Source organism: Aphis gossypii, chromosome 1 (genome assembly GCF_020184175.1).
Source record: "Aphis gossypii isolate Hap1 chromosome 1, ASM2018417v2, whole genome shotgun sequence".
Classification (NCBI taxonomy): domain Eukaryota; kingdom Metazoa; phylum Arthropoda; class Insecta; order Hemiptera; family Aphididae; genus Aphis; species Aphis gossypii.
This window is the reverse complement of record NC_065530.1, coordinates 23949530-23970760: the sequence shown is the minus strand read 5'-3', so window position 1 is coordinate 23970760 and position 21231 is coordinate 23949530. Positions and strand designations below refer to the sequence as shown.

The window sequence follows — 21231 nt, the reverse complement described above, 5'->3', positions numbered from 1 at the left end:
TTTATGCAATTTTAGAAACTTCAGTTTTATCATTCCATTTAAATATTTCTTGATAAAAATTATGATAATAACTATTGATTATAGAATAGTAATAGTCTATTCTATAATTAATAGTAATAATGCTCGCTTTCATGAACACGTTACCTACCAACGATGGCTTTAAACAATTTAAAAACGATATTGTTTTATAGAACTGATAAAAAACGTAATTCCTTATTAACTAATCAGCCAAGTTTTTTATAATATAATTCGCGTAGTTACTCTTGCGTTATTTTAATAAATTTAAAGCGGAGTTACCTATCTTAATGCTATCTACTTGTAAAAGTAACCGTTATTGCAGCAACGAGTAATTTATTAACTTTAGGTATGTTAATATTTTTTATAGCTACTACCCAACACTAAAACTAAACCACATGCGAACCTGTCCGCGGTTTTCATTTTTTGTGGGTGACCGTACAAAGTGTCCTACCACCTGGACTACCGGCTGTACCGCAGATCGTAGTTAATATAAAGAGTATTCCAGCGGTTAAGGAGTAGATGTAGGATACCTTAATATTATATTATTAAATTATCGTGTACCTACCTATACCTATTTAATTCTGAATTTTTCAAAAAATATTTTATTACCTACTTTCGTTCCGTGTAGTGACAGAGCATTATGTTTTTGAATCTATACTTACTAAAATATATTCAATGAACAATGTTTGTAGGTATTATTTGTTTTTATAAAATATGATAATCATCGAATATAATTGTATAATGTTAATAATAGTATACTATATTACTCTGTATTAATTTATTATTTAAATGTGTAAAGACATATAATTTATATTATAATTAGATACTATTAATATCTTATACTCGTATATATATTGTTACGAGTGTAACGCGTACCTATCCATTTGTTGTCGTTTGTTAATGAATGCAACAATTTAGGATTATGTTGTTCATCATCGCCAAGACGCCAACGGATATAATGTTTAGGTATAGGTAGGTGACTATATAATGTATAGTCTGTGACGCTGTTAGGATTTCGGATTTTCCGTTCACATAAGCGGACGATATACGATTGGGTCCAGCTTGCCGTAAACATTTTCGAACGACTCTTTGGTACAGCAGTAGATGAGGCCATTGTTGGCGTCCGGTTCGGGGTCGTCGTTCTCGCTACCTTTGTCCAGGTAACCTCGACCATGGTATCCGTCCGGACATATGTTCGGACATATGAACACGCTGTCGTCGATCGTCTTGTACGGGTTGTTGAGGCCGATGTACACGATGCCGTCCGCCGTGTCCACGTCGTAGTACAGCTTCCAGTAGAACAGCGGCACGGTTATGCTGCCGGGCAGGTCGAGGTACAGCGGTTGCTGGACGTCGTCTACGTCGGCCAGCGTGCACACGTCGTACGTGCCGGTGATGATTATGTGTCTGGACTTGCCGCTGTCCTGGTCCAACTTGGTCCGGGTCGACTGTTCCAGGTCGGCCCACATGTTGCCGTTAAAGATCTGCCACTGCGGGGCTACGTTTGCGTAGTAAAACCTAAACGTGAGCATAATATTTTAAATATATTTTATTTTAATTATTAAAATTCATTATAATATTTATGCAGGTAAATCGTAACTGTATATGTCACACTATATTACACTATGCTTTTTTGCGTAGGGCTAGAAAGTGGGCGGTGATCGTAACTGGACAAAAAAGGATATAATTTCATAAAATATCATCACGACCAGAAAGAATTTGGGTTGATGGGTTAGGGTTATGTTTGATAACCTAGGTTTTGGTTGAATTTGTTTGGTTGGTGATTTAAAAATTGTATGGGACTAAGGCCGATTTACAAATTAGATTTTAGTTATGTGAATTCGTTGTGTTCTTAGGCCGCAAGATTTTATTGAATCTCTGGGCACCTACAACTTTTTTTTTTTTTACTGATCGTAACTTGATAAGCAAATTATTTCTACTTTTCTAGTAGTTACGTCGTACTTACGTTGCAGTTTGTTCATAAGCAAAGAAGAAGTCAGCTTTGGCTGCGTAATGACCTCGAGATAGCGAGTGTTTGTTATCATTTCTTATGTACTTATCTGCAAGTTGTTCCGATCTGAGAATTAGCGCCACGGTTTTTTTCTGAAGCAAAAAATTTTTTGTTCGAACAAATAATTTGAAAATTTAATTCAAAGTTCTTCATAACTCACAGTCATAAGTTTTTTTATAGTTATTTATAAAAATATTAAAGATACAAAGTTAAGATTTTTTCTAAGGATTGATATTTTATTATATTAAAGTTTCTTGTAAGTAACTAAAAAACTAAAATATAAAAAATGGTAAACTCATATGGTTTTTTTGTTGATATTATGAGTTCAAATTTAGATGAAATTAGATATTTAATCAATCAAAGCGGTTGGCTACCCATTGGGTACCATAACGTAGCTGTATTATACTTGTATTTTATATTGTCCTAGGCTCCTAGCTTATAGAAGACTATATATTTTTATTTACTACATGCCTTGCATCTTAAGGTACGTTTTCCCTGAAGCGTTTAGAAGCAGCACTAGTAGACTAGTAGAGCGTCCAGATGCAAGTAGAAAAACGGTCACACGTAAAATGCATGTATCAAGTAATAATGTGTCTGACACTGCAGGGATAACGTACCTTTAGACGACCGGCGAAATGACTAGGTATTATAAATTTATAACTAGGGTATAAAATTAAATATTTGTATGTAAAAAAAATATTGTAGTAAATGCAATTACGTATTAATGCGCACAACATTTTAAAAATATGACTGGAATATATATTAAAAATATATAGTTAATATACGTTTGTGCATAATAGTGCTTATTCAGACGTCATTAGTACAATAATATTCGATGTATGTAACTTACCTACACATTTTCATGAAAACTAAATAATAATATATATAACATATTTAAACATTATATCAAACTCAAGTTTTTGCTTTAAATTAATTAACTAATATTTTGTATATTATGTTCTAATAAAGTCCCGTAAAATGTTAATAAATAAATAAAACATATTTTTTTAAATAAAGTATGATTAAAGTATTTTTTTTGTTTATTTTATACTTATAGTACATAGTATTAGTACGTTTTTTTGTCCAAATATATATATTTTTTTGATTTATTGTTATTTAATTACTTTAAAAATTAATATTTACATTATAACAGTAAAAATAAATGTCCTCTTGTATCTTGCCATAGGCGAGTCATAGAGTTTACGAAAATAAATTAATATGGTTGAACGTGGAATTTTTCTAATTGTATAAATGGAAAGCATATTATGTCAATTCGATTTCCAAAAAACTCCGGGTTTTTATTTTTTAATTACAAAGAATATTTTTCGGGAGTAGGTAACCGAATTGGTTCCCGTTTGAAAAAGGTATTTTATTAAGTTGAGCCGAATTGGTTTCCGTTTGTGTACAGTTAATTTTTAGTTTTCAATAGTTGATACAAAATATAAATGTACCTTTACGGCTACACTCTATAGTCTATAGTATAATATAAAATAAGATGGCAGTATATTTATATATTGGAAGTTTAGCAAAATATCCATCCTAACATATTTTATTTTATGAAGATTTTAAACAGCATTCAGATAATTAATTAATTTAATTTCGAAGTAATAATACCAGGAAACTTACTAGCAAACAAGAAAAAAATAATAAACACTTGGAAAATTGTATGACTGAGTTTAAAATTGTATATATTATATCATTTTTTTTTTATAACGCACATCAACTAAACCTACTTTTAAGTTGAGAGTCCTAAGCTTGTAAAATTGAGAAGGAAAATGTGCGTAATTAAATGGGAACCAATTCGGCTCAACTTAATAAAATACCTTTTTCAAACGGGAACCAATTCGGTACCAGTCTATTTTTCGATTGTACTTGGCAATAATGGTCGTCGACGACAATTATAAATTTGTCGTAATCGTCACGTGGTTGGATCGAGAAAGTGACAGAGGAATATTTCTGAAATCGTCACCGGGGAAAAATAATGTATAATATTATGCGGCTCTTTTTGCAGGAAACAAATGTACCAAAATGTCAAAGTATATACAGTGTCACAGTGCAGTTATCGCAGGACTATGTCTCGAAATCCCACTGCGGTTCTATTACCTGTTCTTTGAGGGTGTATTTCTTGTTCACGTCCGTTTTGCCGTACAGTTCCTTGGAATTGATGAACGACGGTCGCTTGCTGTACTTCTGGTGGTTGTCGTAGTACGGCGACCGGGCGTCGTACCACGTGTACAGACTGTTCTTGGTCGACTTGTCGAAGCACATGCTGTACAGCTGGAGGAACGCTCTGTCCGTCCGGAAACCCACCGTGGCCACGGTGTAGTTGGCCGGCTGGCACATTTCGCCGGTGACCCGGAGTTCCGACTTTGGCATGTCGTTGCATCGGAATTCCGTGTACTGGTACGTCTCTCCGCGGTACGCGAGCAAGTCGTTGCCGACGCACGTGACCAGCGCGTCGGCCGTGCCGTTCTGCCGTATCGCGTTCGACGCGAATTTCGAAGTACCGCACGAAAGCTTGAAGCTCAGTCCGCTCTTCACGTTCAGCCTGCCTTTGGCGTCCGGATAGATGATCGAGTACCGTTTGCCGTTGCTAGTGAACGGTATTGGCATTTTGGGCGCGTCGCTGTCGGACGCCTTCAGAAAACAGTCGCCGTTTTCAACTATGTTACGGCACAACAAACAAAATGTATTGTTAAAATATTGTTTACATATTGTATGCGAACATATTATTTTTATTATTATTATGGCGTCATGCGAACAAATAACTAAATTTGCGAGGTGAATTAACGATTCGGTTGATTTTCTTGCACTTGCAGTCGATAGATGATATGAAATCATAAAAATTATTGTTTCCTACCTATGTAATATTATAGTAAAATCTCATTAATCCGGACTAATTGAGGCTCTAGGTAGTCCGGATCAAACATAAAATAAACCAAAAATCGTAAGGTATAAATTAAAAAAAAAATTATTACACAAATTGTAGTCTAATTCATATACTTAACAATATTAAACCTACAAAATAGTACATTATTGTATTATAATCATTAAATACATACATACATACATATTATAGTATTAAGGCACACCTTCTAGCACTTTTCTAGCATAAACTAGAGTACCTAATTTATGTATTATAAAGGCTGTTCGGATTAAGCGAAGTTCGGACTAATGAGGTTTTACTGCATATTTTTTTATTTAAAAAAATCTTTACTGTATTTCTACAAAGTTATATTGTTACTTAGTTTGGTTTTAAGTATTAATTATAAGTTTTTTTTATATTTTTATAATAGTAGGTACTTTTTTTTGTATCAAAGAGAAAATTATCAATCGAAATTAAAGTAATACACATAATTAATATTATTCTTATTTTTATAAATATATTTTATTTTATTTTATCTCAAATAAAAAAAAAAAACAAATATTTTTATATTCTAGTACATTTTTTAAAATATGGTAAGTTTATTATTACATTTTCTATTCCACAAAAAATAGCTGGGGACCACGAGGAACTAATTCATTTACTCGCGCCTTAAGTTATATTTTGGGCTTAAAGTCATAAAATATTCCTTCTTCACGAAAATCTCTTGCTATTATTATTATTTGTTCTTACGGCCAAATAAATCGATAATAATAACATTAATATTATTAATTATTGCTTATTATAGGTATGAGAATAAGTTAATGACGACGGCATATTGAAGCATTATTGACGAAAAGTAAATTATTATTAATATTTTCACCTTAGTTAAGTCGTCGCACACCCAAATAGGGTGCTCCTGAATTTATTGCAAGTCCAAGTCAGGAAAATATCTAATACTTATGAGTTATGGTGTTAGATCAATTTATCTTTCAGTCAGAAATCCATCATGAAAATCAAGTACAATATGTTAATTCTGAATTATTATTGTGTATTTTATGAGTATATTTTCTAAGTAAAATTAAATTTAAGCAAGGTTGGACTAGGTTAGGCTAACCTACCAAACTAAAATTTGTTGCAAAATACTTAGAATATTTTATATTTTAAAATACAATATTTTTGTACACGGATGAAAATCTTAGACAATATTTTTCTAATTATGATATGATTTATTGATTTGGAAGTGGCGCAAAGAATTGTGTGCAAGTACCTACGTTCTTGTATATTATTAAAAAACGTAATAGGAATTTTTATGAAAATAAAAAAACATTTATTTTTACACTGTCAACTCGTTGAATTAATGATAATATTATTATTGTATCGAAAAACTTTCAATAATCACTTAGTTTTGGGGTTATAATAATTTTGATGTATTCAGTATTAATCATTTATGTGTTGATTAATATAATTTTTAGTATATTATAGATATACTATAAAGGTACAAGGTACCAAGTGTTAATAAGTTATAGCGTATGATGATCGCGCCGATAGTCAAACCAGCTCCGCAGTTATTGGAATTGTTTAATATATTCATACGTTTTTAGCTATCGGCGTTTTTCTTTAGAATGTACCTATACGTTATAACCGCGTATTTGTTTATGTGTAAAACAATTTCCGAAAAACGTCTTATCTAAAAACACGTGTATATAAAATAGAAACTTATTCACTTCGATGTGTATAATATATACGTACATATACATAATTATGTTACAAATGTACGATATTAACTACATAATATAATGCAATTATTATCGAATTACGGTTTAAATTACTCATATCGGATTAAAAAGTATTTCTAGGTATACGTGTCGGACGAATCATTAACATTTTAGAAAACAGTAAAATAATAATAAATATAATATTAATAGTAATTATGAATTGTACCTTTGTCGCGGCGGCACTATTTGTAAATGGGTTAATAAAGGTTTTAATCACTAACCTAACTTAACCCGCTGGGCTCGGTTCAATAATTGCCGAGCCTTTGTCGGAAACCGCCGTTACCTATTTATAATATGATGCAATGTAACGTTATATGTTATTTAAGGTTAGCTTACATAGTCAACTTGTAAGTTATAAGTGCTAAAAAGGTAACACGTTTAATGGCCATTGTTGTAACTTATGTGAAATTCGCTATGGGTAAAACTCATAGGTTCAACAATGCAAAGTGTATAGGACTACATAGGTATTATCATTTTTTTTTTAAATTGATGTATTCGTATTTTATTATTTTTGAATAACGAGCGAATGATTAAAAACATTAGATATACATAACTTTATGGAGGTGCAAGAATATGGCTACATTGGATAATATAAGTATAATAGATAAATATAGTAAAAATATATTGTTTGGTACAATTAAGAATATTTATTTGTGTTTAATACATTTTTTACCTAATTTTATTAAACAATTATAATTATTAAGTTTTAGTGCATTATATTGATATTATATTTAAAAAATAAAAAAACAATTATAAGTTTAAACTATAATATACAATTAATTACTGAGGATAAAACACTAATTACATTTCAATCTCAATCGGAACGCTGATTTTTTATGGTAATCTGCAAGTATCGAATTATTAGTGGAGCTTTTAGGAAATATTTAATATTATTAAATACTTATTAGAAAGAAAACTTAATTTAATTTTAATGTTTTAGTACTTATTTACCATTGTTTATCATAATGTAAATTTTAAAAGGATATTTTCATTGATAATTGCTCAGTGGACCAATATCGAAATTGTTTTAAATTAGAAATACAGTATAGAGAGTACCTATAAATTATTCTATGCAAATTAAATTTCAAAATAACCTGTGCGGAGTTTTATAAGTATGTTTTGGGAAAACTAGAGCTACTGCGAAACAGGTTAAAAAGGCAGGAAAGTATAAAACTAAAACCAATATTGAATTAAAAAATTTGACGCTCTAGGTAATCTGCATACGTTAACTCTAGCTTTGCTTGGAATGTGTTATAACTTATAAATTATATTTTATGTGTACAATATATAGTATGATATAGGTACTTTACCCATAATTTGTTCATAGCCATAGACAGTTGATGAACGTAGACACGAATAAATTACTAAACACACTGCAGTAAATGCAGTTAAATGCATTGTCACGCGTGTATGTTATATGTCTTATGTCTTAACACAAATAACACAATTCTTGGATCTGATCCTTGTAAATGTTTGGTCTTCTACTTGGTGCCCTTGTACAATTCCGTTTCCAGCCACTTGGATCAGTTAACTTTGCTGTAGACAATCAGTGAATATAATATACGTTCGACGTGGACTTGTAGATACCTATTTATTCTAATTCAGTAACGTATAATGTACAAGTATACCATTTTCAATCTTATCATCGATACATAAACAAATTATATTTTAAGTGATTTGGCAAATAATATGTGCTACTATCGGAGCAATTCACTTCTGAAAAAGTGGCGCAATTATAAGTGGATCTAATTATATATATATCATATAGGTATAACTATTATGCCTTTAAGTAGTTAATGGTTATAACTATGTTTTTAAAAATAAACAAGTGCTTAAAGTTTAGGGAGATACCTATATAATCTTTGTAGAGGGAAAATTAATTTTTGTTTAGTATTTATTAACCGATAAAGAAAATCTCAAGAAAGATATTATATAAATTTTACATACCTATACAATTACGTTTATTACATAAATTGTATATAACAGTATGTAGTGCTTTTAATTTAAACGGATTTAAGTGTTTATACATTTAATTAAAGAAGCATTAAAATAATTAAATGCAAATACAATAATAGAGTAAAGAGTTACGTATCTACGCAATGCAATTTATTAAATTAGAAAAATATTTAGATAATTATACGCGTCGTTCAATCTAGTTCAATTTAGTTTGGTTAAGTTGTAGGTATATTTATTAAATTTATGTCCTTACATTCAATCATTTAAATGATGCCAAGACTTATTATTTTATTAATAAAATAATGATATATTTCAAATTGTATCAACACAATAACGACGACAAATTTAATATTTATGGAGTCATAATATTTATTATCTGGAATTTGAGAGGATTTGTCATTTATATTTTTATAATATAAGTTCAAATGTAGTATAGGCTTTTCATTAGAATAAAGAAATAACGCTGAAAACGTAGCTAGTGTACTTATGTTTTTCTGTGAACTATAATATAGACATATTATTTTTTATTTTAATATTTACTCACGTGTAATAATTTGAATCATTGGAATGATGGACGATGAAGGATTAAAATTATAATAAGTGAAACGAATACACGCACTTTGTATATTATATTATACAATAATTAATTAGAATTTCTACGCACCGTAATAATCAGGTAAGTATTCAAAAACATTGTTTTTTACTTAAAAAGCGCGTTCTTGGCGAGAGATACCTGTGCACGACGGTGTGACATCGTGTTTAGCTGTCGAAGAGGATTGACATTAAAATACAACCGCCGAGATCAATAACACGAATAATAAGAAGTGTACATCGAACACGCTTTATAAAATAGTAATATTTCTGTATTAAAATATTTTAAGAAAACGTTACGACGCTCTGTCCGAAATAACGGGTTTTGTTTACGGTTATAATATTATGAAACACAGAGATGAGTGTACCGACATTATGACGTGTTATAATTGTACACGATCAGTATTTCAATAAACATACAAATGTGTTATACTTACTTCAAGATCATAAGACGATGCATGCAATTATACAGCCACGAAGATCATTTATATTATATAGGTACGTATTATATTAGGTGTATAATATTGTACTGTAACGTCTGACGCGAGACATAAGAACGAAAATCTGTACGGCGTGTAAACGTATAATATTATTATAAACGAGAAATAATTTATCTGTGCGTTAATAAAATTGATCGCAAGTTAATATCGTCGTCACGAACCGTTTAGCGACCAGCGAAATCGATTATAGGTAGCTGTTGCGGTTTGCACGGTATAATTATTCCACATTTCCGCATAGGTACCTACGATAATTCCGACGTCGAACGAAACGAGCGAAAACGGAACGCGATGATGTCGTGTGCACACACGAGAATATAATGTTTTATAAACGATAACAATGTACTGCGCGGATACTGTAACGTTATGTATATTCCATCGTCGTGGCTGTGGCGAGGGAAAATTGTGCATTTTCTGGATACTGTATGCATCTGTATTATAGTATGTAATAATAATACATATCATAATATAGTAAGATAAGTTTTTTAAGTCCGGCTGAGACTGTGTAATGCTGTTTTTTATAATGTCGAGAAAAGAGTTGATTGACGCACGTGCAGTGTCTAATCGAAGCAACTTATTAGCCGCAATGACTTTGTTACAGAGAACTTGTGCAAAATACAATCTTACGAGTGTTAGACCAGTGCGGAAATTCGAATAGTTATCACGACATTGTTACACAGTGCACCTGTATCGATTATGTTTGATTTGTTTGACGACACTGACGTACGGAGTCACTAACATTATTATATTATTAAAATGTATAACAATATTACGTCGAGTACCAATGTAAGAGAAAACAAGCAGTTCGCAAATAAATTTTAAAAAATTGTTTGCGTAACCTCTTGTCAATATAGGTAATAAGTACACTTTACTATTCACTATTGTCACTTCGATCGGCTTTCCAATGCGTACTCCTGTTACAATACTCAGAGGTTTGCAGAGCGGGGGTATTCGGTTAACCTATATCGTCTACTTAGATTTCAATTTTTTTTTCTATTAAAGAAACATCAAAATATTTAAATATCTATCCTATTTAAAACTCCTTAAAATGCTGCAGGTCATATGAAGATATATTATTATAATGTAATATTATTGTGTGATTAATGTTTATGGTTTATCAATCGTATTTTTAACACGTTATCTATGATTTAAATCTAGATATTATATTGTTGTATTTGTACTTTTATTACTTTGTATATAAAGTGATATGAAACATTTTGATTAACATCGAAGAACAATGATATATTCAGCTTTCGATCACAAATAATATTTCATTATAAGTTTACTTATTGAAGTGATAAGTAATTATTATACGTGACGATTTATTTTTAACAACAATATCTTTTAGTTTTAAAATTATTTTGATAGCCCTATAAAATTAAATAATAAGTGCTAAGTGAATGTAATAAGAACATGTTCAGATGGGCCTTTTATATTCTCAAAGAATAAAAAAAAATGTATGAAATGGAGATTGAACGCCCTGAAAAATATTTGTATAGGCAAATTGTTTTATGAAATGGTATATTGATGGTATGCTTAATATAAGTTATAATAAAATATTTCATATAAAATATTAATATATATTTTTTTTTTATTGATAAATTGTAACCTAGTAAGTTATATCTCAATTTGATTTGATTCCAAAAATAATATTTTCATATTTTTCATATTAGGTACCTATTTAAATAGTTATTATATATTATAAGTCAGCATTTTATTTTTAGTTATATTAGTTATATTTTAAATCAGTTAATACCTATATTAAATAATAAAGAAAATTGGACGTAATGTAAATTATGAATACAATGTAATGCGAATCTTATCGATTTCGTGATTAATTATTTTAGTTTTTAATTAAGAATAATAATTTGATATCGAATTGATAAAATCTAACTAAATATTTATAGTTAGGTATTATAGTAGTATAAAAATACCATTGGATGATAATGGATATGTATCATAGTTTACATAGTTTAATATAATTTTTTTTTATATAAATATATGCTTAGGGTAAATTGGTATCCCTCATCCAAATCCTTTACCCCCCCCCCTAAGTTTAGGACATTTTATCATCTCCAAATGTGAGATATTTCAGCTTCAGAACAATTATAAAATCATATTTAAACGTCTATATAATATGTAATAAAGCATAAAAATAATTTTAAATATTTTTTTTTTTAATAACGTCTAGGGGTAGTGATAATAAGTAGGTTTTTTGAGATGTCGGCTGTCATATCATCTATTTCGGGGTACGGGTATATTGCTATACGTGCATTTAAGTCTTCACGTACACGCGGGCTGGCTGTGGCCTGTGATCGATGCGACTATCAGCCGACCGGACGAGTTAACTCCATTCGTATGCAACGCTCGCAAACGGTAGGTAATAATAATAATAATCCTGTCGGACTATACTCAATAATATAATAATATATACGTTCTCGGAAGTCAGAGTAATGTGTAGCGACTGGTTTTTTATTTTGTTCTCCGTCGAATCCGTCTACCGACCAGTTCGACTTTCCCTCCTTGTACATAGGTAACAATAATACACTAACTATTATATACATACAATACAGGCGGATGTCTCGCGACGATCCTCCCCATAAAACGGTTTATTTTACATGCACATTCACACAATAATATACTAATAAAGATATATCATTGAAGGCTTAGAGTTCGTCTAAAAAATATTCCAGTTAATCAATTTATTTTCATTGTTTTATGTACTTTAAAAGAGGACTTAGAGTTTTAATTCATTTAGATTAAGAATTGATATTTAAAAAAAATTATTACTATTATTTTATTTTTTTTGAAAACTGTACTTATATTGCCACTGAACAGTCATAAATTTGAGTTATAATCGTTAAAAAAAAAAAAAAAACAATTTATTTGTGAAGTCACATACGATGAAACACACACACACCGGTGCTTTACCTTGGTTGGTTATAAGAAGATAGTGGCGCTTCTCTCTGACGGAATTCTTTGCGATATCAAGGCGCGATACAGACACAATTAATTCTGCGACAATCGTAGTCGACGCATAGCATCGCGTGCGTGCCGGACAAATTATGTCTTCATTCGCCAGACATATTATACCCATTACATACCCACACACACACACATACACACACACCTTTAACATATATAATTGATACCTTACTACTAACCGTTCCCAAAAAATACAGACTATAGAAACGAATAAAATAAAAAACAGTTGAGAAAAAAAACCCTTTCGGTGATTATTATCATGTTAAATATAGACTATAGTCTCGACGGGTGCGCCCATGCAGTTGCGTGGAGTATACGAGAGTGAGGAAAAATTCGCATTGCATGATGACGCGTAAGGTATTGTGAAAATCCTTTTTTCGATATATAATTATATATAATTGTCTGCAGTGATCGTGTCAAGTACTTTAATTGAACGTGGTTGCTCAGTGCAAAATTTTTTTTTATTATTATTAAAACAGCATTATTTCGTTTATTTAGGAGTGAAAAATATTGAAAAAAAAGTTTACCTGCTGACTGCTGTATCGTTTGCGGACGAGTGAACGAGTTTTGGATCGAGTGGGTCGACGATCATATTATCTGTAGGTCGATTAGTTTAAAATATTAAATTTGTATGCTGGAAAATTCTTTTACCGAACAATACTCATTATTTTAAAATACATTAATATTTTTTTTTATATATAATTTCTAGTAAAAATAAAACAGCATTTTATTTAAAAAATGTTTTAAAATATGTGAATAGATTTTGAAATAATGAGTCACTATAGATAAAAGAATCACTCAGTATATTTTGTTATTAAAATTTTAGGTCCAGTCCTTGGAAAGAAACTGCATAAAAATAAAAATTTCAGTTTCTCTTTGTGTAAGTAAATTGTTATCAGGCACAGACGACTGCAGTTGTAATAATTATAATTCAATTTATGTAAACACACGAGGAAAACTAAAATAGCCACTGCGAAAATGTATTATAGCTAATAACTCAGTAATAATAAGTAAATTTTAGTATAACTTCTATACTATGATGTAGTGACAATAATCTTACGATAGTATTTATAAAACCTTTGATAAAAGTAAATGTTTAAAAATGGACTGAAAAGACTTTATTACTGCGATAATGCGGACCGTATGATTTTTAACAGTAGAATAAAGCTCGTAGACGGTTTATGTCTTATGCCGGGTAACGGCCTACTATTTTAACGTGAATAATAATATATGGTGACACAAATGTGCCGGCCGGCGTAGGGCTCTTATAATAATAGTACAATAATAAATCAATGGACAATAATGGTAATAATAATAATAATATAAAAAAATAATAAATTTAATAAAGACCGTAAGGGGTCCGACGGTTTTTATGGTGATTCCGTGGTGCAGGGGATGACCAAAAGTGAACTGCCGGTGATGGTGAAAACTGACGATGAGGCGTGGGTGATGATGAAGTGGTGGTGAGGTAAAGAAAAAGGTGCCGGTGTTGAAAAAAGCTTTATATTAAGTACAAAAAAAACTGCATGAAAAATGGCGAGATGTTGTAACGCACACACACACACGCCAGTAACGAGACGCGAGCAACTGGTCGAAAGTTCGCGGTATGATTTACGTACGGATATCGTAAGCTACGCTATCACACCGTTACGTAATCGCCTGAACGACTTATTATAATTATTGCAATTACTGAATGTCTAAAAAATACATTGATCGAAAAAAAATCTTCTGAAAATTTAGGCATTGCTTGAATTTAATACAATTATTAATTGTAGAAGAGTTTTTGAATTTACGTTTTTTTATCGCTACCTACAAACTATTAGACACTGAAAACTTGTAATTACAGGTATAGTTCAAAGATATCGTTTACCTTTATTATATGTAAGGTAAAATTACACCGATAACCGTAGAAAAATATCAAAGTAATCTAGGTCGAACGCTGTATATTGGTCGTAACCTTTAGAAGATATTGTTTTTTCGTGATGATATTTTATTATTACTTTCAAACGCGCATTATAGGTATGGTAATAAGTTATTACTAATAACTAATAATACAACAACGTGCTATATTGATTTCGCCAAGCTGTAGAAAAAAAAAAGACTAAAGTGACTGACGTATTTTTCAGTCATAGCATATAAGTGTCTATATATTGGTGTCTTTTTAAAAATAAAATGTGTTATGATGAAATAATAATTATATTATGATACACATAGTTTACCGATATCTAATTGTGAATACGAGTCATATTTTATGGTTAAAACAATAAATCATTGGCCGACATTAAAATCACTTTTATACGTAATCGTTGTATTCAATAATCACATAATATAATATAAGATAGATACCTATAAAATATTACCATTTAAATTGTATGAATTTAAAACTTTATTTCATCTTCGTTCTACAAATTATATTTTATTTACACATTGTATTATTAATATGTCGTAAGGATATAAGTACAATAATAATATGTTTTATTAGCGTTTAAAAATGTATAACCTACCAACCGATAATGTGTGTATAATTATATATATATATATTTACCTGAGCATTAAACATAGTAATTAAATCTTGAATTAATAATTATACCTGGCATAGTGTATACGATTGATGTACGCAGATACCGGATTTCTGCAGTCAATTCTACTGTTACTGAATACTTCGCGGTATAAGTACTAATTGTCTTAACATCCCTATTTATAAACTTTCTCTGCATCAGGTCTCGGTAATATAACGTCACAATACTAATAACTAATAACTAATAATAATGTACATGGAACTGTGTGTAAAAAGGATAACAAAAAAAAAATAAAATAATATAAACCTGTTGCAGTGTCGCAGGACTGCAGGAGTACCAAATCAGTTGGTTGAAATTCGAATAAGAAGTTTCTGTATCTGTTTGATAACGTTTTGGTGATGAAAGAATGACATTGAAATTTGAAAGTGTTCGTTTATTCGCTATAAATCGTAACGATGAATATCTGTATATCTAGTCGCCTTATTTTTGCTAAAGCATTTTATAGTATAGTACATTTTACGTTAAAAGATATTATTTAATTTTATTAATTTAAATAATGTTAGAACGAATTGAAAAATTATCGAATTTAAAAGTAAGAATATAATATTCAAGGCCGCACGTAGGTTTTTTTATAATATTTTAGTTTTTGAAATTACTATGAGTTATTAAGAGATAATTTTCAAAAACATTTAACATTTTAAAATGCTCATAATTTTAAGTTAAAATATCATAAAAAGCATATTGATGGAGCCTTGGATTTTTACCATTCGGTTTGGTATTAGGTCAATTTGTTCTAATGTTAAAAATTACAAAATACATTTATTCTTTTGAACGTATACAATTTGCTATGTTCTGCTTTAGTAAGACGAAGATAAGACAATTGCACCGTGTGGATACGACTTCCTCTTAAGGAGAAAAATATAGAAAACACGTCCATGTTATAAGAAACAAGATTTCAACGCAATACATTTCAATAAACGTATATTGTATAATTTATATTGTTCTTAAATGAGATTATTGTAATATCTAAAACTAATTGAATGAGAAACTCGGGCGTAATTTATTTTTATTATTATCCCTGTGTATCGTATAAAATAATTGTACGAATAAAGAATAAAGAATATAGACATGCAACTAGAAATAAATATACATTTTTATGCGTCGGAAACAAGTTTTGTTCGAAACTTACAAGTTTATTTTTTTAAACCAAGTTAATTTGCCTGTAAGAAACTTCGTATACTATCATAAATTAGAATGACTAGACAAACATATATTCGTATTAATGAAAACATAAACAAATGTTAATGTAATAAACGTTTTGAAAAAAAAAATATATTGCAGTAGAAAAACACGTGCTACATAGGCTTGGAAAGAGTAGTCTGCTATTATTTAATGTTTGTAATTTATTGTTTGTAATGTAATTTATTGATATTTGCAATAGAGGGCTCTAAGCTAAATTACAAGATTAAAGCATATACTATTATATTATCATGTTTATTCATAACTAGGTATATATCTAACTACATTCGTAAAGGTAAAATCTGCTGTACTGCGAGTACGTCTCCAATATAAATTTATAAAAATGATTTTAGGCGTAGTGTAATAGTTATTCACATATTATATCTTTAATCATTATTCTCATAAATGTTTAAAATAATAATAATAAAATGGAACATCTTTCATTATTTCTAATTAGAAAATTATAAATATTATGCTACTTAATCTAAGAATAATTACTATATGCAAATTTACGGGTATAATATGCTAAATTTCAAATATGCAAATATATGCAAAATATCTAAGCAAAGTTTAAATCTAGATTTCACGAATCGAATTTACGTTATATTTTTTATAGTTTTGTTTGTGTTAAAAAAATATGCTGAAATACTGTCATAAACCTCCTAACATTATTCATTACTAATTAGTGGGTAATTTTTTCTGTTTTTCTTTTGTAGCAGACTGGATAATTAAATTAAAATACATGCCAATAAATTATTCATAATTCCAAATTTTTGACCACTATTTTCGAGAGGAAATATGTAATTGTCAAATTTGAGTATGGTTTCTTGTAAATAACGAAATTTAGTTGGTACTTTAGGTGCTAAAAATTAGAATTTCCCAGCTCTTAATAAAGTGACAGGGAAAACATAAAAATTAAGACTAAATGTCTAAATCAAATTTGTTGTTTTGGTTATAACTGAAACAGAATGTGATTTGAAATACCGTAGATCAGAGGTTCCCAAATTTTTTATGGTAGGTTCATTTTGGAATTTTTTTATATTTTGGTGACCAATAATAGTATCAATGATATGTTTTTTCACACATGTTTAAAAAAATATATTATTTAAAAATATTAAACGTCCTATAGTTTGGGAATCTACCATAGGTACACGAAATTGTCATCATATTATTATATTTTTATTAAAATATTCTAAATATGGTAAAATGTTTCATTATTTTTAATATATTTATGGACATTTGGAAAATTAAATTTTTTGCTTTATAAATTGATAAAATATTTTCAGCCAGGTTAAAAAGTTTAACAGTCCAATACAAGGTTCTTTAAATTTATTAGTATAGCTATTTAAAAAATATTTTAGATATATAGGAATGTATTTCATCCATATTCATTTAAAATTAAATAAAGACAGTTTAGGTTAGGTAACCCAACTTAAAATATTATTAATAGTAAATGAAATTACTTTAATAGTAGTATAATTTGTATATTATAATGTTTTTGTTTGTTGGCAACTTTAGGCTATTTAGTCCTACTGTGGCTTCCACAATATTCCTTCATGTTTATCTATGTGTTACCAGTTCTTTACTATTCAACAGCTCTACCAATAATCTAAGGTCTTTTTAACTCAGTTTCCTCACTATTATCTTGATTTTTCCTTAGGTCGGCTTTTATTAAATTTATATTTAGCGACAGTCCGTATCAGAGACAGAGGGTTCTCTAGTTTTTGTACAATATGTTCAATTTATTTTAATATCTGACTCTTGAGTGTGAACACTATATTGTTATTATTGAATAGTTTTCTGTTTAACCGTATTTCGTAATCGCTTTTCTCATTTCTCTTTGGTCCAAATATTTAAAAAATCATTAATTTATTTTTATTCAACTTGGTAGAAGTTCAACTAGGCCCACAATACGGTACACCGTGTCAAACGAGGATTTAGTATAATTTAATTTTTGTTTTTCTTGATAATTTTTTAAATTTAAATAATCGGACTAATAAAAAATAATAAAAATAATTTCTCACTGTGATTTTTCTATGTATATTTATGACTATATGCTTGTAAGTTTATGTATGCCCCTAAATATTTAAAAATATGGGATTTTTCAAATGACAGATTTTTTATCGTTATATTGCTTGTGGTATCAATTTCTAGATCAATCATGAGTTTGGTTTTATTTTCAATGAAGATAAGTTTGATATTTTTTGGACAATCATATAAATTATATATCATAAAATATACTTACAAATATAGGATGACGTACCGTCTTCACTCAGAATCATTTTTAAAATACAATGATTTATCGTTGAGTTCAAATTAACTCAAACATTGCAGTGGCTTATTTCTCAATAACGAAGTTCCCTCAACAATTACTGTACAGCTGAGTAATTCTATTATAATATTCTATTTATTGATATTTTTGAGAAAAACATTACAATTTTGAACAAAATTTGTAAAAATAGATATAACAATATTTTTCATTTAAATTTACAATTTTAAATTTATTATTATAATAATCATTTTTTTTTAATTTGGCGATTTGGTGTAAGAATAACTTATGAGAAAGATATATTAATTGTATTAGTAAGTCCTAGGAATGAAGAATGAAAATGATAATCTACACCTCATAAAAAAAAAAAAATTAATTAAAATGTTTATAAATAAATAGCTAAAAGAGAATCAACATATTATTTTAATATGCTTGAAATGTATTTTATTATGTTTAGAAATTACTTATTGAATTTAAAGTGAAAATTGAATGTCCTCGTGGTAATTAATTTTTGAATATTAAATATTTTTAGTTTTGTTCATTCTTACCAGCACACGAGTATATACATATGTATACCTACCTATCTGTTATTATTCATAAATAATAATAATAAAATATTGTATCTACGTCAATAACAAATAATTCAATAATTAACTACTCTAGAAATATAATTTAGTTTTATCCTATAATTTCCAAACACTTTAATTTTAATTTCACAAGTGGTCCACTGATCTTCATTAAATTATCTATTTTAATAATTTATAAATATTTTAATACAATATAACTTTCTTAATTATCTTACATATTTATAACTATCTATATAAAGTTTAGAAGTATTTTATTCATCGAAATTATAACTTAACATTGTTATGCTGCAACATTAATAGATCCCATTTACTGTCCATTATTGTTTGTTCGTTATTGTTATTAAAAAGTAGCTGTCAATGATGTTATAAATATCAGGTGTTCATAATCGAAACTTATCACTCACCTAGGTGCAGGATACAACGATATTAAATGAAAAGTCGTATAGAGAAAGTTGTCTTCTAAATTTATTGCAAATTATGGCGATCATTAAATCATGATCTTAATTTAAAATGTCACAAAACTGAGTGAAAAGAATAAGAAATAAAATTGAAATAATTCATTAAATTGAACACAATATTATTAGGTAAGTATAAGTTCAAGTAGGAATTTATAGAATATACTAAATTCAAATTACGTTACCTATATATATATAAATTTATAGTTAATTAAATAGATATAAAAAAAAAATATATATATAAAAATAAAATAAAACATAGGTACTTTTACCACATGTATAATGTACATACTACCATGTGTATTTGCTCATTTCATTTGAATGTTTAAAGAATTTTTTTATTGCATTAGTTGTATGGTAATTGGTATGCATCGATAAAATATTTGACGTACCTATTGAATTTGTTTTTGCAATGTATTATATTAATGACAGTCATTAACAATAAATAGCGAACAATGGTTGCCTGTTTATAAGATATGACTAATTTTAAACATATATTAAATAGGTAACTATGTTGTGATAAATCCTGAATACCAACGCGTGTTAAGGTAACTAAGAGGGTCGTAGGGGGATTATTCGTCCAGAGGTCCTAAGTAATACAATGTTTTTCTTTTAATAATTTGTATAATAACTATTTAATTATTATAATTTTTTTTTTTTTAAGAATTCAAAATTATTATACAATTTTAAATTAATAAAACATGCAATGATATTTTTAAAAAATGTATAAAATAATTTTAGGAGGACGGATGTACCTACCCCATCAGACTTCCCCATATAATGTTTGGATGAGGGAACCCGTTGAAAACGTTGCTTCAACATTTTGAAGTTACGCCACTGCTAAATACTATCATAACCAATTATAAGCGTATTAAAAATGAGTAGATGAAACATTACAGCAGTCGTGTTTAATATCATAAAACCATGCGCAATGACATCGTGAACATTTTGTCTCATTAAACTCAGTAATTTAGCATTATTTAATGATCTAATGTTATAATAGTGTATTATAACATTGATTAGATAGCAGGATAGGACATTAAGAAAACAGGTTGGTCTATTGGGCATTTAAAATAGATATTTTAAATAATGCATTGCTAGTAATGCGTCACCGATTCGATTGGTCTCTTGTCGTAGTGTTCTAGAAATTCAAAGTCGCTGCAGTCGCATAATATGTGACACAACAAACATTGTGTTATTGGTACTTGTTCTATATTATTGTAACAATACGGTGGACGGTGTACAGTTGAGCATTAATCAATACCGTTGATAATAGTATTATAATACATATTTATTATTTTATTCTAATTCAATAATACCTGCAAGGATGCAGTCACGCGCGTATTTTATTCACGAGTTGCAATCGCGAATAGTTATACAATCTCGAGCGATGATGTCAGTTGCAGAAAACATATTTGTAAACAGAGCGATTGCATTCGTCGGCCGGTTTACAATCCAACCGA

At 28.9% G+C, this 21231-nt stretch overlaps 1 protein-coding gene across 2 annotated transcripts; it reads right to left on the bottom strand.

Moving 5' to 3' along the window:
* Positions 1-781: 781 nt before the first annotated feature.
* Positions 782-19733, bottom strand: LOC114124072 (uncharacterized). Of its 2 annotated transcripts, none has more exons than XM_050198642.1 (5): positions 19718-19733; positions 7981-8206; positions 4133-4692; positions 1985-2121; positions 782-1536 (listed from the first exon to the last, which is right to left on the bottom strand). In XM_050198642.1, the coding sequence occupies exons 2-5, from the start codon at positions 8066-8068 to the stop codon at positions 1047-1049; spliced, it is 1275 nt and encodes a 424-aa protein (XP_050054599.1). In that variant the 5' UTR covers positions 8069-8206; positions 19718-19733; the 3' UTR covers positions 782-1046. The 2 variants fall into 2 exon arrangements, with proteins under 2 accessions (XP_050054599.1, XP_027843039.2); XM_027987238.2 differs by lacking the exon at positions 19718-19733 and adding an exon at positions 9655-9870.
* Positions 19734-21231: the final 1498 nt, after the last annotated feature.